Source organism: Amblyraja radiata, chromosome 35, assembly GCF_010909765.2.
Source record: "Amblyraja radiata isolate CabotCenter1 chromosome 35, sAmbRad1.1.pri, whole genome shotgun sequence".
NCBI classification, from domain to species: Eukaryota; Metazoa; Chordata; class Chondrichthyes; order Rajiformes; family Rajidae; genus Amblyraja; species Amblyraja radiata.
This window is the reverse complement of record NC_045990.1, coordinates 4,829,503-4,850,089: the sequence shown is the minus strand read 5'-3', so window position 1 is coordinate 4,850,089 and position 20,587 is coordinate 4,829,503. Positions and strand designations below refer to the sequence as shown.

The window sequence follows — 20,587 nt, the reverse complement described above, 5'->3', positions numbered from 1 at the left end:
CTCTGGGTTCTCCGGGTTGTCCAGTTTCCTCCCACATTCCAAAAACAAAGAGGTTTGGAGGTGAATGGGCTTGGTATAAATTACAAATTGTCCTGTGTGTATAGGACTTCAGAGAATTTCATTGATCTATCTGGGAATGAATGCAGAAAGAATGCAGAAAGTTGTGACCATTGCCCAGTCCATCATCGGCTCTGACCTCCCCACCATTGAAGGGATCTATCACAGTCACTGCCTCAAAAAGGTCTGCCAATATGATCAAGGACCCACACCATCCTGGCCACACACTCATCTCTCCGCTGCCATCAGGTAGAAGGTACAGGAGCCTGAAATCTGGTACATCCAGGTTCAGGAATAGCTACTTCCCCACAGCCATCAGGCTTTTAAACTCGCCATCAAACAAACTCTGAACTATAACAGCCTATTGCACTTTATCTGTTTATTTATGTGTATATATGTGGTCTATGCTATATAGACACACTGAACAGTTCTGTATTTATACTTACAATACTCTGTTGTGCTGCAGCAAGCAAGAATGTCCTTGTCCTATCTGGGACACATGACAATAAACTCTCTTGACTTGACATACGACAATAAAACAATCTTGACTCCAAGTCGACTTGACCCATGTGGAGGAAAGAACTGCAGATACTGGTTGAAATCGATGATAGACACAAAATGCTGGAGTAACTCAGAAGGATAGGCTGCATCTCTGGAGAGAAGGAATGGGTGACGTTCCGTGTAGAGACCCTTCTTAAAGACTGATGTCAGGGGAGTGTGAGGTACATACATAGATAAGGTAGACACAAATGCTGGAGAAACTCAGCGGGAGAGGCAGCATAGATGCTGCCTCACCCGCTGAGTTCCTCCAGCATTTTTGTCTACCTTCGATTTTCCAGCATCTGCAGTTCCTTCTTGAACATACATAGATAAGGCAGTGTACAGATAAGGAAGTGTAAGGTCTGTAAATAGGACAAAGGAAATGATGTTCAAGGAAAAAGTAGAGTAGATAATTGTTAGTCATCAATGGCCCATCTCAAGTCTTGGCAGTGAGGTCCCTCCAATCCTCAATTCCTGCAGTTCATCCAGTCCTCCAATCCTCAGTTCTCCAGTCCCTCCAATCCTCAGTTCTCCAGTCCCTCCAATCCTCAGTTCTCCAGTCCCTACAATCCTCAGCTCCCTCCAGGTCCTCAAATCTTCAGCTCCCTCCAGGTCCTCCAATCTTCAGCTCCCTTCAGTTCCTCCAATCCTTAGTTCTCCAGTCCTCCAATCCTCAGTTCTCCAGTCCTCCAATCCTCAGTTCTCCAGTCCTCCAATCCTCAGTTCTCCAGTCCTCCAATCCTCCAATCCTCAGTTCTCCAGTCCTCCAATCCTCAGTTCTCCAGTCCTCCAATCCTCAGTTCTCCAGTCCTCCAATCCTCTGTTCTCTAGTCCTCCAATCCTCAGTTCTCCAGTCCTGCAATCCTCAGTTCTCCAGTCCTCCAATCCTCAGTTCTCCAGTCCCTCCAATCCTCAGTTCTCCAGTCCTCAAATCCTCAGTTCTCCAGTCCCTCCAATCCTCAGTTCTCCAGTCCCTCCAATCCTCAGTTCTCTAGTCCTCCAATCCTCAGTTCTCCAGGTCCTCCAATCCTAAATTCTCCAGTCCCTCCAATCCTCAGTCCTCCAATCCTCAGTTCTCCAGTCCTCCAATCCTCTGTTCTCCAGTCCTCCAATCCTTAGTTCTCCAGTCCTCCAATCCTCAGTACTCCAGTCCTCCAATCCTCAGTTCTCCAGTCCTCCAATCCTTAGTTCTCCAGTCCTCCAATCCTCAGTACTCCAGTCCTCCAATCCTCAGTTCTCCAGTCCTCCAATCCTTAGTTCACCAGTCCTCCAATCCTTAATTCTCCAGTCCTCCAATCCTCAGTTCTCCAGTCCTCCAATCCTCAGTTCTCCAGTCCTCCAATCCTCAGTTCTCCAGTCCTCCAATCCTCAGTCCCTCCAGGTCCACAAGTTGTCAAGTCCCTCCAGTTCTCAAGTCCCTCCAGTTTTCAGGTCCCTTCAGGTTCCTCCAATGCCCAGGTCCTCCAATGCCCAGGTTCCTCCAATGCCCAGGTCCTCCAATGCCCAGGTCCTCCAATGCCCAGGTTCCTCCAATGCCCAGGTCCTCCAATGCCCAGGTCCCTCCAATGCCCAGGTCCTCCAATGCCCAGGTCCTCCAATGCCCAGGTCCTCCAATGCCCAGGTCCTCCAATGCCCAGGTCCTCCAATGCCCAGGTCCTCCAATGCCCAGGTCCTCCAATGCCCAGGTCCTCCAATGCCCAGGTCCTCCAATGCCCAGGTCCTCCAATGCCCAGGTCCTCCGGGGTGGGGGGCGCTACAGCGGCTCCATGGACAAAACAAAAACCCGTTAAGGCTTGCTGTCGCATTGATTGACGTGCGGCCTGTCCAATGGCACGTGGGGGCGGGCCGTGTAGGAGCCAATAGCGGGCCGGCGGGGGCGGGACCGGAGCATCAAGCTGGGTTGCGCGGAAGGAGGCGGTTTGAGGGAGAAAATGGCGCCGAGCCGGAGTAAGGGTCCGGTTGTGAGGAGGAAAAACAATGTGCTGAGGAGCTTATACCGGCTAAAGGTACTGGAAGCGGCGGTACACCGGGCTGGTAACACTAAATGCTGCATTTGCAACGTGAAAGCCCCCTCCCAAATAAAGCGTAAGGGGGATGAAAGTCAGACTGTGTGTGTGTGATTTAACATGACCCTTGTCCCACAGTAACCTCCAGAATATAATCATATAACGTGCATCATAATGAAACACTCCCAATAGACCATTCCCTTCATATTCAAAAATACACCCACCTCCTAATTAGAGTTTCTGGGTCGAAATTGGATTGTGTGATTTTTTTTTTTAATTTTAGATCGCCCTAACTCAATTGTTCAGAAAGACTGGGTTGCATTCCTATAGAAATGTTCACCTCTCCTCCAGGCTTTCCCAAGATGCAGACAAAGAACTACTTTCAACCAGCCCTGTGTAGTAGGGAGATGCAACAGTCAGTTTTGAAAATGGAAAGTTCTCACTTTCTTAACAGTGTTCTTGATATGCACTTGCATTTAAAAGTCACGAGGCTGACCCAAAATCAAAAACAAACATGGATATTTGAAATTAAAAGAGGGGCCAACACCTCTTCTGAAAATGGTGACTGTCTTATCAGGATTGCCCAATGTGAAAGCAGCATTTAGTTTTCTGCTAGTGTGAAATTGATCAGCTTATTTTTGCAGGTATTAGTTTAGGGCTGAAAATTGACATTTGTGGTGTGTCTTAATGATTGAGACTGAAATGTGAACTTGTGGGTGGGTGCATACACTGATACCCTAATTAGTGTTCCCCACAAGAGCACTGATTTGTTAGAGTGGCCTTGTTCTTGGGGACTGAACATGAACAGGTTTGTTCATACCTTAGTCTGCAGAAGGGCTCGACCCAAAACATCATTTACTCAAGTTCTCCAGGGATGCTGCGTGACTTGCTGAGTTCCTCCAGCACTTTGCGTTTTTTTATTCTCAAGTCTGCTCTACTATTTGATCGTTGCTGATCTATTTTCCCCAATCAACACCATTCTCCATTCCATACAGCTGTCTGTTTACATCTTCCCTTTTTTTATAATACAGGCACTTATAGAGGGGTGCCGACCAAAAATGTCCCGTATCCATGTTCTCCAGAGGTGCTGCCTGACCTGCTGAGTTATACCAGCACTTTTAACCTCAACACTCCTTCCATGTGATGCCGTGTTTCAACATTGAAATAATCAATTTCGGATAACAATGTGTCCCATTTGATTTAGAATTAACCAGATCTGATAAAAGAGCGCAAGTGTCTGGTAAAGCTGTCGCCTAGTCTACGCTTGGTCTCGCTGATGTAGAATCCATTTGCATGCACCTCCGATCTCTTCCATTGTATTTAGTGCTCTGAATGTGGCCTCCTCTGCACCAGTGTAGCCTGGCGTAGACTAGGCAAACTCTTAGTCAAACATCTGTGCCTGTCCTGCAGAATTACTCCTGCATTTTGTGTCTACCTTCAGTTTAAGCCAGCATCTGCAGTTCTTTCTTACATACTTAATTTGGTTCTTGTCTGAACTATTTGGGTAGATGGAAAGAAACAATTTCTGGTGGTTTGACAGGAGCCCTGGACTGGAGATGATTAGACCAGAAGTTGAAATTTGTATAATTAGATGCCCATCGTCACATGCTCTGATTTTGCATGACTGCAGTAGGATGTTACATGTTTCATATTTTTAATTACAGATAACTGGACAGTTTTCTCATCGAATGTTTCAAAATTTGCCACCCATTCTTTGTGTCCCCTTGAAAAACATAGTGGATGATGATTTTTTACTAGCTGGGTAAGTACATTTCCTGTCAGCAAGCATTTATACAACATGAGAGTCATTTCAATACAAAGAGGAATACAAATGTGTCTGTCTCTTTTGAATTTATTTTTCCTGTTTCCACAGTCATATATTCCTTGGTTTTACAAAATGTGGTAGGTATGTACTGTCCTACACCAGAGATGTGCCAGAGCAAGACTTTGATGAATTACCCTACTATGTGTATTACCTGTACTGGTGGAAGTTCAACATCCATGACAAGTTGAAAAAGGTGAGTAACTCTTGAAGAAAGCAAACCAAACTCAGTGACCCCTGAAAGGGTCTTACTTTTTTTCCTCTTCCTGTTGGGATCCATTCCGTCAATTTTTTGGGTTAGAAATGACTTGCATTTGTCTATTATTTTTTTTAACAGAGAAAGCTCTCAGATTTATATGATATACTAGACCAAGTGCAGACCCGTTGGGTCTGTTCCCCCAACGTGCGGTTGTGGGGGGGGGGGGGGAGGCGGCATGCAGCGTCACACACACTAACTATCCCCCCCCCCCCCCCGCACTCACGCTAATTATCCCACTTGATATTATATTAATATTATTAATTTGCTCCTTTTACCCCATAACCACCCTATCTACTGACGCATAGCCCCCAACGCAGTCACATCTAGAGAGGGGGGGGAGGCGGGGGTAGAGAGTGAGGGCAGAGAGAGAAGGGGCAGAGACAGAGAGAGGGGAGGAGAGAGAGAGGGTGAGGGAGAGAGAGAGGGGGGTGAGATGGGGAGCAGGGAGGGGTGGAGGGAAGGCAGTGTGGAGGGGAGGAGAGGAGAGGGGGGGAAAGAGGAGAGGGGGGGAAAGAGGAGAGGGGGGGAAAGAGGAGAGGGGAGGGAAGAGGGGTGGGGAGAGTGGAGAGAGGAGGGGGGGGGAGAGGAGAGGGGTGAGAGGAGAGGTGGGGGGAGAGATGAGAGGTGGGGGGGTGAGAGGAGAGGGGGGGGGAGAGAGGAGAGGGGGGGGAGAGAGGAGAGAGGGGGGGGGAGAGAGGAGAGAGAGAGGGGGGGGGGAGAGAGAGAGAACCCAAACCCCCCAAACAACCATTTGCAGGCAGTGCTTTTTTCCCTCAAACTAACCATAACCATATTTTCATTTTCAAACCAAATTAAGGGTACTTACTCACATCTGTGTAGACATTTGTTCAGTCATTCAGAGCTCAGACCTCCATGTTGCAGAGACTGATTGAGGCACACCACTTCCTGGTTTTATAGTCCCTCCCCCATCACACCAGCAGGGGCAGCAGAGAGAATGGGGAATTTTGTAAAATCATTAATATCTCCGTCATATTTCATCGACGGGAAAAATCCTCAGCACACATGCAGCGGAGGGGGGCTCTGAGCGAGGTGGCCAAAAATGACGGCCGTAGGTGGCGGCGTTCTCTCGGAAATCGCAGCACAGATCGCCAAAACCGGTCAAGAACAGAGTTTTAGTAATATATAGATTGAGAAGTCACACAAGATGACATGAGAACAGATAATCAAATAGGCAGGTTTTATCAACAAGCCATGTAAGAAAGAACAGAAAGGTAGCGGTGCAATTCAGGCAACGTTCCGATGAACCTCTTCTGCACCCTCTCCAAAGCCTCCTTCTTTCCATGTGGCAAGCGAAACAGCTTGAAATACTCTGAATGTGGTTAACCAAAGTTTTATAAAGCTGCAACATGAGTTCCTCACTTCTATACTCTGATGCTATGACCGATGAAGGCAGGCATGCCCTACACCTTTTTTACCAACCTATCCACTTGTGTTGCCACTTTCACAGAGTTATGGACTTGTACCCCAAGATCCTTCTGTACATCAGATATACATGATAGAGCGACTAAACTTGGGATCAACAAATCAGAATTGGAAGGTAACGGGTATCGGAGATAGAGGTCGCAAAGCAAAGTGACATTCTGCTTGTGAATCTCTGTGCAATACGCAATGGCGGAGGCCAGCCAATTAGCCTGTTTGCACCACTTATCAGCACTGGGAGCACTAGAGGTTGAGCCAGCCAGAGCAGACACCATGCTTTGTTGCTATTGTGAAATTAGTGTAATAGATTTAATGTGTGTGTAGATGCCTGCATGCATGCAATTGTGGTACATCTGTCACTCGCTGTCAATGGCACATTAATTATCTGTACAGTACCAATTTAACACATCCCATACTGGAAGCAGGGACAAACTTGTTATCCTCGAGCTGGGAGTGATTTCCAATTTGCTCACAGTCACACATTTGGACATATTAGCTGTGCTTAATTATATACTTACTTTTTAGGTTTTTTTTTAGAAAAACGTGCGTTGAATTACTCTGCGGAAGACGACTAAAGATTGATTTCACTCTTTTTGCTTTATTGAATTTTAGGTTAGGCAAGTGCTTCTTTTCAAAGATCAGGAAGTGTACAGTGACCTGTATCTAACTGTGTGTGAATGGCCAAGTGATCCCTCAAAGCTTATTGTGTTTGGATTCAAGTGAGTAAACTTGGAACAAGATTTGGATGTTGCTGGCAAGGTTGGCGTTTATTGTTCATTCCTAATTACTCTTGAAGTGAGTGGGCTGCTCTGTTATTTCAGATTTAGTCAAACCACGTTGTTATTCAGATTCAGATTAGTTTACTGTCATAAACACCAGGGTACAATTAAATAAATCGTTCTCAGGAAACTCAGATTACACACTATGCACAATAATAACAGATGCAACAATAAGTACATATAATAACGTCATAAAAGGGAACTGCAGATGCTGGTTTATACCAACGATAGTCCAAATGCTGGAGTAACTCAGCGGGTCAGGCAGCATTTCTGGAGAAAATAGATACTCAATCGAAAGAAGGGTCCCGGCCTGAAATGTCAATAAAAACATGCTGTCACTTTCCCTACATTATAGCAGTGACATTTGTAGTACCGTGTCGGCAGTAAGGTCCTTTGAGATGCCCTGAAAGTTGCTATAAAAGTCTATCTCTCACTCTGATTTAGATGGATGTGAGCTCAAATCCTTCGGTTAAAAACCTGTCACAAAACTAGTGTATTTGCTAACCATTACTAAATCAGTTTATTCACTTCTCTGTCATTGCATTTTAAGTAAGGAGTTATCACAGTGCCCTTTCTGAATGTAAACCATCCAAAAGAGATGAATGATTCATTAACTTTTAGTTTCATCATGGTTTTCTGGTGGGTTTATTTTTAATATTTCCCCTATCTAGTTCTTTCCAATGGAGGCAGCCAAGTAAAAGTGTTGTATTTCCCTTATGCCTGTGGCTGGTAGAAATGTGGGAGACACCCTTCTGCTCATTGGGACTGTTATTTATAGGGGATGGGTGAGGGATGTTTGAGAGATTGTGTTTAAAAAATAAATAAATATTCTACATTCCCTCCACAAAGTTAAAATGCAATCTTTTTGTTTAATACAGCATTCGGTCAGTAAATGATCTGCTGATAAATATGGTTATGAGCGATGAAAATGATAGAGATATTTATATCACAACTGTTGCCACACCGCCATTTGTGCTGTGTCCCGACTGCAGAGATATGGCTTTCCTTAATACAGGTATGAATGTTAACCATTTTTTTGTGTGTGTGTATGTGTGCGCGCGTGTGCATATGTCTTTGAGTGTTTAAATGATTGCATTTCACTTGCTGTTGTATGTTTTACAGGTGAGCAGAATGCCTATTGCCTGCAGCACGGCTTCATGCTTCACACTAAGTACCAGGTGGTGTATCCCTTTCCCACGTTCCAGCCTGCTTTCCAGCTCAAGAAAGATGGAGTAGTGTTACTTAACACCAGCTACTCTCTGGTAGCATGTGCAATATCTGTAAATACAACAGGTATGGCCCAAGTGGTCATTGTTCATACGGGAACCTAGATAGTATGGGGCTGGAATAGGCGCAAGATAATTTTACAGGAAAATTATGGCATTGTTTTGTTCAGGCAGTGTAGCACAGCGGTAGAGTTGCTGCCTCATAGTGCCAGAGACCTGGGTTCAATCCTGATTACGGGTGCTGTCTGCACCGAGTTTGTATGTTCTCCCTGTGACCAAGTGGGTTTTCTCCCGGGTGCTCTGGTTTCCTCCCACACTGAAAAGACGTGCAGGTTTGTAGGTTAATTGGCTTTTGTAAGTTGTTCCTAGTGTGTAGGATAGTGCTAATGTACTGGGTGATCTCTGCTCGGCACGGAAGCGATGGGCCAAAAGGCCTCTTTCCAAACTGTATCTCTAAACTAAACTAACTCTTGGGAGCGTGGTGATAGTATATTTGAAGCTGAGGGTAAGGATCAAATAGGAAGTTGGAAAGAATGTGAGAATTGAAATTGGAAAAAACAGAACAGTGTTGTCATGGATAAGGTGAGCTTGCAGTGGAATGAGGAGATATGGGTGAGAAACGAAAGATTTGAGGTTAGGACTGAAGGCCCTTGCCTATTTCCTTGCAGCAAGCAACCTAGTGGGAGAGGAAAGATAGAGAGAAAGCAAACCGGTCATAAAATATTGCTCACGTGTTGAAACTAATCGAGAAGATGTGCACTGCTTTAACTACTCCTTCCCATTCAGATCCATTTTACACCTTTTGTTTTCTGTGTGACTCACAGGGAAAAATGAACAAGTTCTGTACGGCAAGAGCAGAGAAAACGGTGAGCCTCCAGGAGATCATGAGGTGGATCCAAGGACTTGTATTTCACCGGGATTGTGCAGTCCCAAGTCAATTCATAACTGTGAAGGCACAAAACACCCTTTATGCAGCCAAGGAACCCTGGACTCCGCCTCTCACAAAGCCAATGCTGACAACTGCCCGCGCACGGAAAACTGTTCGGAGGAAGCGTTGAGCTGGGAACATGAAGCCTGCAAGCACGCCGTTTTGGCAGTGTGTAACCCTGCCCACTGCGACCGTCTGTCTGCTGCGGGCAAAGCAAAGGAGTTTGCAGCTGACATCTTCAGACGAGCGAGAGCTGCCACCGGCACCCTGGAGCCGTTGGGCAGCGTAGACCTGCGCAAGGAAGATGCCCTACAAAGGAAACTTGCGGGAGACTGCCTCCATATCCCTAATCTGCAAGGAAGCGAGACTTCGGAAAACCTTCCTTCCGCCTCCGGTGAATCCAAATTACCGAACCAGTGTTCTAGTTGTGTTGCAGATACTTGTAGTTATGCCTTAAGTACCAAGGAATCACATTCCGTTGTTTTGGGGTGCACTTGTACCACCCATGGGAAGCCCACCCTAGACAATGGTGCATCATCTGATGCTCAAGCAAGTACTGAAGGGACAAGTTGTTTTGTGCAGAGTGACTGGAGCACAACGGATGATTGTAGCACCCAGCACCAGGAAACTGCACAAATAGACCCAGGTTATGTGAATTACATAAAGCTGCACTATGTTTTGGAACCCACTGGCATGATGGTAGATGATGAAGGTAAGTAGTCTTGTGAAATCTATCGTGGCTTAGTTTTGTTTATTGTTTTACGTATACCGAGGTACAGTGAAAAGCTTTAGTTGTGTGCTAACCAGTCAGCAGAAAGACAACACATGATTACAATCGAGCCATTCACAGTGTACAGATACATGATAAAGGGAATAACGTGAATTCCGTTTAGTGCAAGCCAGTAAAGTCCGATCAAAGACAGTTTGAGGGCCTCCAATGAGGTAGATAGTAAATCAGGACTGCTCTCTAGTAGTGGTAGGATGATTCAGTTGCTTTATTTGAGGAGTCGCTACTGTTCCTCACTGCAGAGCTGCAGACAAGAAAATATCAGGACCAACTAGGCTGGCCACAATGACTTCAGGCGGGATGGTGCCCTGGTAGGCCCATTGCTGTTAAGGGACGGCGTGATCTCAAAAGGGAAACAATGTGGAGAACTGTGGAACTGATAAAATGAAAAGAGATGAAGGGAGCGTAAGTGGAAGCTACTTAAAGTGAGAGAATTCAATGCTCATACTACTAGGTGGTAAGCTACCCCACCAAAATATGAGGCGTTGTTCCTCCAATTTGTGTGTGGTCTCACTCTCAACAGGACAGAATGGTCAGTGCGGGAATGGGAATTGAAATGGTTGGCATCCTGTAGGCCTTAGCGGGGTGCCTTGGTTATCACCAGGAGCCTTGAGGTGCTGTGTTGAACAATGCTTTTAACATCATGGGAGGTTGGGGTGTTGTTTGCAATATGGAAGTGTGTAACAAGCCCAAGTTTATTGCATTCCTTCTTTCAAATTTAACTCTGGCTACATCTTAGAATCATTATTTTAGACCACCTGATTCAGTAACATCATCTCTTATACAAAACTGTACCTTGTATGTGGGAGACTAAAAGTGGTTTTTGTTTCTCACAGGATATGATGATAAGATCTCATTGCCCTTTGTAGTGACTGACTTGAGAGGAAAGAATCTGAAGCCTTTTAAAGAAAATGCCTTGTTTCAGGTAACTTACCCAATCCAAACTATTATATAAATGACAGACTGTGATCCTAATGGCCTTGAGAACCTACTGTGGTATTTTTTAAAAAGGCACAAAATGCTGGAGTAACTCAGCAGGTCAGGCAGCATCTCTGAAGAACATCGAAAGATGATGTTTCGGGTTGGGTCCCTTCTTCAGACTCCCGGCCTGAAACCACATGCCCATGTTCTCCAGAGATGCTGCCTGACCCACTGAGTTGCTTCAGCATTTAGTATCTTGTTCTTTGTAAACCAGCATCTGATGTACCTTGTTTCTAATGCGCATCAAATCGTACATGCTCTTCATAACCTTTGACTCACCTTAAGTTAAAATCTGGCTCATGGCCTTAAACATGACTTGTAGACAGTGTGCATCATAATTCTTTCCAACATTCAAGGATAAAGCTCCCTATTGAGTAACCCGACCGAGTCATCAGAATCCATGAGGATTAATTGACATGACTGTAGCAGACTGCTGTGCTAAACAATGCTTTTAACATAGTGGTGGTGGTTGAAATATGGAAGTGTGAAACTAGCCCAAGTTTATTGTGCAGAAAGGAACTAGAGATGCTGGTTTCTACCAAAGATAGACACAGCTTCATCTGTATCAGTACCTTGTATTCTGAAGAAGGGTCTTGACCCGAAAATTCACCCATTCCTTCTCTCCAGAGATGCTGCCTGTCCCGCTGAGTTACTCCAGCATTTTGTGATCTACATTCCTTTCTCGCAAATCCATTCTTTTAACCTCGACATCTCCAGATAGAAGTGAGTTCTGTGTTCTGAAGGATAGATTCTTGTAGGTCTAACATAGCTGGCTTTTAAAATCTATTTAAATGCTTAAGATGAACAGAGACATTTTACAACAGTTCAAACGGATTTATTTAATTGAAAGAATAAATGTATTTAAAATCATAATGGAGAATTAATTAAATTAATGAAAACATTCAGATTGAGTAAAATGAACAAAAAAATCCAAACCACTTATCTGCACTCAACATTTTAGTCATGTGGGTGACCTAATTTGCCTTGCATGTTGCTGTAAAGCCATCAGATCAGGATAGAGTAGAGCAGTGGGAGAGAAGGCCAGATGGTCCAGTTCCGACTAATGCATAGCAACGCACTGAAAGGAAATCAGACATCAGGTGACTCCTTAGGAGCAACCTGGGACTTCTGGCAAATTGTATTTCCAGACATTCAACAGAGGCCCCATCTGCAACTGTTTCTACTGTAGATTAACCAGCTGGTATGTTTCACACACTGAAGCACAGATAGAATCAAGATATAATGCATACAGATCCTCAGTTTAATGTCTCATCCAAAAGATGGGAACTCTTACAGGTTGTATTTCCCTGTGCCATTCTACGAAGGATTTATGTGTGTCCCATGTTCAGTGCAGTCACGGCTGTTCTGTGGATGTAGATTTATTTATGGAAACTATTTATTGCATGAGATGTTGCACTGAAATCATGTGCCTGCAAGTGATTGTCCTATATTTTGTCTGTTTCTAGGGCAAGTACCTGACTGTAGAGCAACTGACACTTGACTTTGAATATGTTATTAATGAGGTGATAAGGAATGATGCTTCCTGGTCAAAACGCTACTGTTCCTTCAGTGATTATGACATAGTAATCCTAGAGGTGAGTAATTAAACAGAACAAAGGAAGGGTTATGAACCAAAGAAGGGTTTCTCCAGCATTTTTGTCCTGTAGATGCTGCCTCACCCGCTGAGTTTCTCCAGCATTTTTGTCCCATAGATGCTGCCTCACCCGTTGAGTTTCTCCAGCATTTTTGACCCATAGATGCTGCCTCACCTGCTGAGTTTCTCCAGCATTTTTGACCCATAGATGCTGCCTTACCCGCTGAGTTTCTCCAGCATTTTTGTCTCTCTTCGATTTTCCAGCATCTGCAGTTCCTTCTTAAGGGTTATGAACTGCTTGGCAGTGGTGTGGTGTCGGAATATATCTTGTCATGTTGAATAGCTGTTGACCAGTTCCTGATCCATCTTAAATATTCACTACTTCCATCACCGGCATACAGTGTATCTATAAACACCCTCGAGCAGCTTGCCACGGTATGTTCAACATCGTCTTCCAAACTCATGACAAACAGTACAAGAGCAGAAGTGTCTGGAGAAGTGTCACTACCTGCAGACTCCTTCCAAGTCCCAAGCCATCGTGATTTGGAAATACGTTGTTTACTTAGTGGCCATTAGATTGAAATGCTGGATCTCACTCCCCCAACAATGCAGCTCTTCAACACAGCAACATGCCACAAGTTTAGGGTATGAGGTATGAGGGGATCTAAATCGGCCAGGCATTGAAGGCAATAGGATAAGTACTGAGAGATATGGTGCCCTCTGGTCAGCCTGGATGTAGTGGGCCAAATGGACTTTTTGCGAGCTGCATGACTTTATGATTCTATCTCAAAATATTTTTGATGGTTTTGACAATCAGCTCAGCAGGGATATATACGGCATCACATGTCAGTATTTCTGCAGGAGTGGCTTGTTCTGGCTTGTAACAAGGTGTAATCCATTGCATGTGTTCCCAATAATATGGGAGGATGCAACTTATCAGGGTCCTTCAAGATAAGGACAGACTTGTTGGATAGGTAAGCTGCAAATGCAGGCAGACAAGATCCTGAGCCATATTTCTAGTTTTGTTTTATACAGCAAGCACTCTTGGTTCCACACATGCTATGAATCTGCTGGATTCACTCTGAAACTATCTATTCTGGCCATTTGACATTAGTTTCTTGATAATGAAATTAGCTAAAAGTGATACAAACCCTTTGATCCATTGCTGAAGAAGTGTAATATCATCCAATTAAACATTAAATTGAGACGTGTTCTGCTGCTTCTAGATCCAAAAGACCACAAGAATTTTTCAGAAATAGGCATTGGTGATATGCGTTACCGACTACATTATTTTCAATTTTTGGCATTCATACAAGATATGTTACTGGCACGAGAGAGATCTGCATTGATTGCCCATCCCTTATTGGATTTGAAAGAGTGATTTTATTATTATCACTCGTACTACCTTTCAATCTATTCTATCTCTGTAAACATTCTGGTTATTATTGTCACTTTATTTCTCACATGTACCGAGGTACAGTGAAGTTAGTTTTGTAAATAGTTCAGTACAAGTATCATGATATATAAGCACTTTGATACATATTAGATAAGTATCTCAGATACAGTTAAAGTAAATAGCAGTAGTACACCGATTTAGTATAAAGAGTCGGCAGTTGGCGCCCATTCCAAGTCCCAGTTGTTGTAAGTGCAGGGATCTTGATCTGACCATGAAGGCCTGTGGTCCTGGCGGTGTTGCAGGGTTGGCCTGGCCAAGCGAAGCCGTGGTGTCCTCTGCCACTGCTTCACCGCTAAAATGGTCTTGTATGTTGTCTGTTGAAGGGCCTTGTGTGAAGACATAAATCAAAGTTCCGCTGCACGTAAGTGCAGTTCGATGTCTGCTCGCTGTATTTAGATACGTAATTAGCACCTATAGAACACTGATCTGTTTTCGTTCCAAGGTATGTCCGGTAACCAACCATGTCATCATTAACATAGGACTGCTGCTCTTAGCATACCCTTCAGATGAGGAAGGACAGGCAAGGTAAGTTCAAACTATGAAACTTAAAAAACTTCAGCAACATTTGGACAGAAACATGGACTGGATAAGTTCAGAGGGATATGGCCCAAACGCAGGCAGGTGGGACTAGTTATAATGGGAAAGTTGGGCCAAAGGGCCTGTTTCCAAGCTGTTTGGCTCTATGTCTCTATGACCTATTAGAACAAAGGCACATTTCCACATTGCTGCCAGGGGGGGGGGGGGGTCCATGAAATTTGTTCGCTAAGGGCGAGTTTCATGTTGACCAGGCAGGCTTCTGCACCATATTGCTGTTCTTCCTGTAAATTGGAATAAAAGGATATGCTGCAGTTATTTTTACCACCAGATAAAAGTATGGGATTTTCTGAATGGGGATCGAAGCATATGACCCATCAAACTTACCCCGACTGCAAGTCCATTCACATTGTTGCTCTTTAATCTGAAACATTAAGTACTAGTTAATTCCTGCACTCTCACTGTATATTTCTCCACCTTTCATGAGTACAGGAATCTCAGTGTTACTGTTTTGTTATTATGTGCCTGTCCCTTTAAACAATGTTTACAGTCTGAACTATGTATTAAATTGCTATTAAACTTTATTGTTCCAAGATAGCGGCGAAACCGGTGTTTGCAGCGGTCTCTCTCAGTGAAAATCAGTGCTTTCGCGTGTTATTGGAGCGAGCGGTGTGACTGTAGCCTATTTTAGATATGGTAATTTTAGATATGGTAATTTTAATTTTTTAAAGCTATATGTATTTATTCTGTTTTTATTAACCGCACTGATGGGAACTGATTGAGAAACAATGTTTTCGCTTCATCTGTGTATGTAAGTACTCAGTTAAAATGACATTAAAGTAAATACTGAATACTTAATGATTTTTCAGACCCAAGGCATATCACACTTGTTTGAAGGGTGCGTGGAACCTAAACACAGGCATCTTTGCGACTGTGGGTGTTGGAGACTTGACCGCTGTCCAGGGTCAAACAAGGTAAACTAAACGGTGCATTTTCCCTGCACCACCTCGGTTGCGAAATGGAAATTCAGCCCAGCTAATATTTGCTTTCTTTCTGGCTCTCTTACACAGCGGCAGTGTTTGGAGTACCTTTCGGAAAAGCTGCGTTGATGTCGCAATGCGATGGCTCGTTCCCGAAAGTACCTTTCGCAATGTCAACAGGATGACCAACGAAGCTTTGCATAAAGGTGTGCGGTAATGCCGTGGATGTGAGTTGTATGTGGCACACACCATCCAGCCAATCCACTACAAACTGCCTTCCCTTCCCCCGTGTGAAACAGCAGCCACACACCTCCCAGTGCCTTGAGGTTTATGTGCACTAATTGACCTTGTCGACCGGCATTCAGTGCTGTTTCTTCCTTTCCCATGGTCTTTATTCAAAGAGGGTGTGCCCATTGAAGGAGCTCAGCTGCAATATTACGAGGCATATTCCCCCTTCCCCTGTGAATTGTCTGCTATTCACTTGGATAGTTTAGTTTAGACATAGTGCTGAAACATGCCCACAGAGTCCACACTGACGAGCAATCACCCCCTCACACTGACCTGCACACCCTAGGGACAATTTTACAACTTACCGAAGCCATTTAACCGACAAACCTGTACCTTTTCGAAATGTGTGAGAAAACCAGAGCACCCGGGGTAAACCAACATGGTCATGGGGAGAACGTACAAACTCTGTACAGAGAGCACCCGGAGTCAGGATTGAACCTGGGTCTCTGGCGCTGTATGGCAGCTGCTCTACCGTTGTGCCACTGTGTCGCCCATAGAACTGCTGATAACAAACTTAAAATTCAGGAGATGTGTAAAGGCAACCTTATAGATCAATGCACTGTTATTTTGTGCATTTATCTATTGTCATTTTTCTTACCAGCCCCTCAAAAATCTGTTCCAGTTAATCACTCCAGTAGAGTTTGAGTCATCTTGCCTGTGAAGTTGTTTCACAGCCATGTTGTTGTTTAGTTTAGAGATCAAACATGGAAACAGGCCCTTAGACTCACCTAGTCCACGCAATCCAGTTCACACTAGTTCTGTTATCCCATTTTTGCATGTACACTAAGGGCAATTTTACCGAGGACATTAACCTACAAACCCATGTCTTTGGGATGTGGGAGGAAAGCAGTGCCCCCAGTGCAAGCCTCCTTGATCACAGGGGGAACATGCAAACTGCACACAGACAGTGTCTGAGCTTGGGATTGAACCCGGGTCTCTGGGCTGTGCAGCAGCAGCAGCAGCAGCACGACCAGCTGCGCCACCATGCTGATCGCTGAGGCAACGCAAATGACCTGTGCCATATTTAATTTGCCTGCAGTAATCTCATGATCATGTTGTTTCAATCGCATGTATCACACTGGATGCCGATGAGCAGATTAGCCTTTGCGATTGTCTGGAAAACCAGGAAACAAAGGGTAGGTATACAATGATTTAATGTGAATCTTGGCTTCTGTCTAGGTCGCTCGCTGAAGCGCCTGGCGGATAGCGGACGCAGTATGTGGATTGTTCTGTAGTCGTGACTCTCCCATCATTCATTCAGACGATGACTATTAAAGGGAAGATTCAAGAGACCATCTCTCAAGAACAAAGCCAGTGCCAATGAAGATTTTAAGATGTTTTTTTTATAAAGCTACCTCTTTATTCAGAATTTTGTTTCATTCATTCCTTCGCAAGCCATTAAGAAACCCTTGGAGATTTTAGGAATAAGAATGGATATTCCAAGTGTGTGCACAACATTTGAATAGTTGTGTTTTTTTGAGACTGGTACTTTAATACAAGTACTGTCCTTCCCCTTCACTGAAGTTTAATATCTCTGATGTTTGCATTACCTCAGTATCTAATTTACGACTTTGTTAATTTGTGTTAATGTCTGAAGATTTCCAGAGCGCTTATCTGGATAGTATTTTTGTTAGAAAGGCAGTGCAAGTGCGTTTAACATTATTTAGGGTCTAGTTTAAAAAAAATTGAGGAGCTGGTTGCATTCCTTCTTTGGTTCATGACTCTGGCCAACAATACTTGTTGTCACTGGACATAAGGCATTCTTCATAGCAGCCAGTCTCCTTCAGAATCCATCAGTGAGATGGGTTTCCTGGTTACAAATTTGCAGATAATATGTGATGTAACCAGTTTCCACGTTTAGCTGTTGCTGAGTATGAACATGTTCCTCTGATTTTTAATAAAGGAGATTCAGAAACTTGGTGTGATTGTCTTCTTTGGAAATGTAACACAATGTTGGCTCACTGAGTAGAGATTGGCCCAGCTAGCTTGCCATTAAAACTCAGACAGCATCAGAACTTGCGGCCAGTAACATCAAAAGACAGGAAGCAGACTGACAAGATTTAAAGCCAGGATTTGCATTAGATATTTACTGCAAATTACTATTGAGGGGAGCTGAAAATTTATTTGCAAAGTGGAGATTTAAAAAAATATATTATTTTCCTGCTAGAGACAGTTGGCTTCATGAAGGTATGTGAGCAGAAACTGGATTTACTAACAACCCATGGCCAAATTTGTGAGTATAACCAACCCACAAAGATGTTTGGATCACACATGGGAGGAAGCAGTCTCAATCTAAAAACAAACCAATTTATTTCCCATGCTGTTGTAGTGGATGGGTCATGAGGGAGTGGACTGGCAGTTGTGTCTATGCTTGCAATATTACCAGCACCACCAAGAGCTGTATCTAATGGTGACCTAAAATGTTCATTTTTTTAAATTTACCCCCACGCACTGTTCCTCAGACAAACCTTCCTGCCTCCTCTTCTATTTCAGACAGATATCAAGCAACCCCTGCCCCAGCCTCAGCTCTGTATCGATCAGGTTTGACAGAGAACTGTTGACAGAAGAGTCAATTCCACTAGTTTCTGCTGGGAAGTCCACTCTGGGGAAGAACAAAAAAAGGAGGAAAACCCTTCATTTGCAACTTTAATATGCAATGAGATGAGCAGATAGAAGATTCTTGCTCAATCCAACTAACCCATCTCGTTTATACCATAGGCCCAACTCTGTTACCTTTTGATACAGGGGGCTTCCAACATACAAAAGTATATTCTAATGCAAGCTGGCTCTAGGCTCGAGAAGCAGTGCCTCTCCCCGACCTGCCGAGTATTTGCAACCTTCTGAATGCTGTAGTCAATAGGTGCAGGAGGTGGCCATTCGAGCCAACTCTGCATATCGCCAACTTGGACAATTTCACATTTATACCAAGCCAATTAAACTGCAAGCCTGCACGTCTTTGGAGTGTGGGAGGAAAGAAGATCTTGGAGAAAACCCACGGGGAGAAGGTACAAACTCCGTACATAGAAACATAGAAATTAGGTGCAGGAGTAGGCCATTCGGCCCTTCGAGCCTGCACCGCCATTCAATATGATCATGGCTGATCATCCAACTCAGTATCCTGTACCTGCCTTCTCTCCATACCCTCTGATCCCTTTAGCCACAAGGGCCACATCTAACTCCCTCTTAAATATAGCCAATGAACTGGCCTCGACTACCCTCTGTGGCAGGGAGTTCCAGAGATTCACCACTCTCTGTGTGAAAAAAGTTCTTCTCATCTCGGTTTTAAAGGATTTCCCCCTTATCCTTAAGCTGTGACCCCTTGTCCTGGACTTCCCCAACATCGGGAACAATCTTCCTGCATCTAGCCTGTCCAACCCCTTAAGAATTTTATAAGTTTCTATAAGATCCACCCTCAATCTCCTAAATTCTAACTAGGTATGTTGCAAAGCCTACCTGAAGCGTCGTTGAAAATCTGCCGTTGCGGGTGTGCGCGAATTTGGCGCCGTTTAGAGGGGGGCGGGTTTAAAACGCGATTTTCTCTAGGCTGTTCAAATCGAAGATGTTCAGCCTAGTTAATTATTAACGAAAAATCGCTGGAAGACCCCGTCGCAAAAGCTATTATTAGTTTTAAAGGCCTCGTATAATAGTTATAGTAGTTTAAAAATCCATCTCTAAACCCGCGACCGCCAGCAACCGCAAGGTCTCATAAAGCAAATAATTGAAGTTAGACTGTATATTTTTACATTAAAAAGGGCTTCTAAAGATCCCTTTATACAAAGTTTAATATTGTGAGTAGCTCAATTTGGGCCCATTATATCCCGCAGTATTTTTCTGGGCATTTGGGGCACAAATCTACCGCAATGTGAACGTTCTAAACCAGCGCGTTCCACAGGGACCCACTGGAAAGCTGATTTAAAATGGGCATTTATTTACAGTAATTAAACACTGAATTCCTTCCATTTGGTCTATAAATTAATGTAAATGAGATTTAAAAATCATGTTTTATTGTGAATTATTTGTGAATATTATTTGGACATTTAGGCTATTTAAAAATGTTAATCATTTATTAAGAAATGGATAGATGTTTAGATCTAGTAATTGAAGTCTGAAATTAGCTACAATTAGGTAACTAACTAATTATATGCTTTAATTTCAGGTCATCCAAGTAAGTATATTTTATATTTGTTTCAGAATGCTTCAATCTATGATAACTGAAAATTTCATTCAGTTCTCTTAATTTTTAAGAAAGTTATGGGCTTTTGACTGTTCACGATCACAGCTTTTTTGTTATGTCCATAGAAAATCAATAGGGAACAAGATGCTCATTTCCGAGTATGAAAATGGCCATAACTTTTTAAATACTTGAGATATGAAAGTGAATTAGGTGTCATATTAAACTTATTTTTATGCTTTATCTGATGGGATAAATTACAGACTTGATTTTTAAAATCTCAAAATTTTGTAACATTGCTACATCTAGCCTGTCCAACCCCTTAAGAATTTTATAAGTTTCTATAAGATCCCCCCTCAATCTCCTAAATTCTAGCGAGTACAAGCCGAGTCTATCCAGTCTTTCTTCATAAGACAGTCCTGACATCCCAGGAATCAGTCTGGTGAACCTTCTCTGCACTCCCTCTATGGCAATAATGTCCTTCCTCAGATTTGGAGACACCTGTGGTCGGGATCGAACCCGGGTCTCTGGCGCTGCATTTTGCTGTAACTAAGGCACCAACTCTACCGCTGCGCCACCGTGACCGCCCGTTTCTCCCCCCACCGGACCTGACTTACCCTCAGCGGGAGCTCTGCCGGCAGCGTTGGCTCTTCATGAATCATGAAACCAAAGGCCGGGAGTTCCCGGAGCCTGGCGCTAGGCCGCGTTGCCGTGGAGACGGAGGCTGCCGCTGCCGGGG

The 20,587-nt window shown here is 43.9% G+C and overlaps 1 protein-coding gene and 1 long non-coding RNA gene across 4 annotated transcripts; one reads left to right on the top strand and one right to left on the bottom strand.

The window, feature by feature from the left end:
• The first annotated feature begins 2,501 nt into the window (after positions 1-2,501).
• dcaf15 (DDB1 and CUL4 associated factor 15) lies at positions 2,502-17,592 on the top strand. Of its 3 annotated transcripts, none has more exons than XM_033012209.1 (13): positions 2,502-2,603; positions 4,268-4,365; positions 4,477-4,621; positions 6,737-6,843; positions 7,782-7,918; positions 8,026-8,196; positions 8,954-9,769; positions 10,681-10,769; positions 12,292-12,420; positions 14,318-14,400; positions 15,279-15,383; positions 15,480-15,595; positions 16,857-17,592. In XM_033012209.1, exons 1-13 carry the CDS (start codon positions 2,529-2,531, stop codon positions 16,910-16,912), a joined length of 2,127 nt encoding a protein of 708 aa, XP_032868100.1. In that variant the 5' UTR covers positions 2,502-2,528; the 3' UTR covers positions 16,913-17,592. The 3 variants fall into 3 exon arrangements, with proteins under 3 accessions (XP_032868100.1, XP_032868101.1, XP_032868102.1); XM_033012210.1 differs by having other exon boundaries at positions 15,480-15,616; positions 16,857-17,589; XM_033012211.1 differs by lacking the exon at positions 8,026-8,196.
• On the bottom strand, positions 13,787-20,581 carry LOC116966064. Its single transcript, XR_004409890.1, has 2 exons — positions 20,466-20,581; positions 13,787-14,693 (listed from the first exon to the last, which is right to left on the bottom strand). It is a non-coding gene; the product is annotated as an uncharacterized LOC116966064 (long non-coding RNA).
• Between the last annotated feature and the right edge of the window lie 6 nt (positions 20,582-20,587).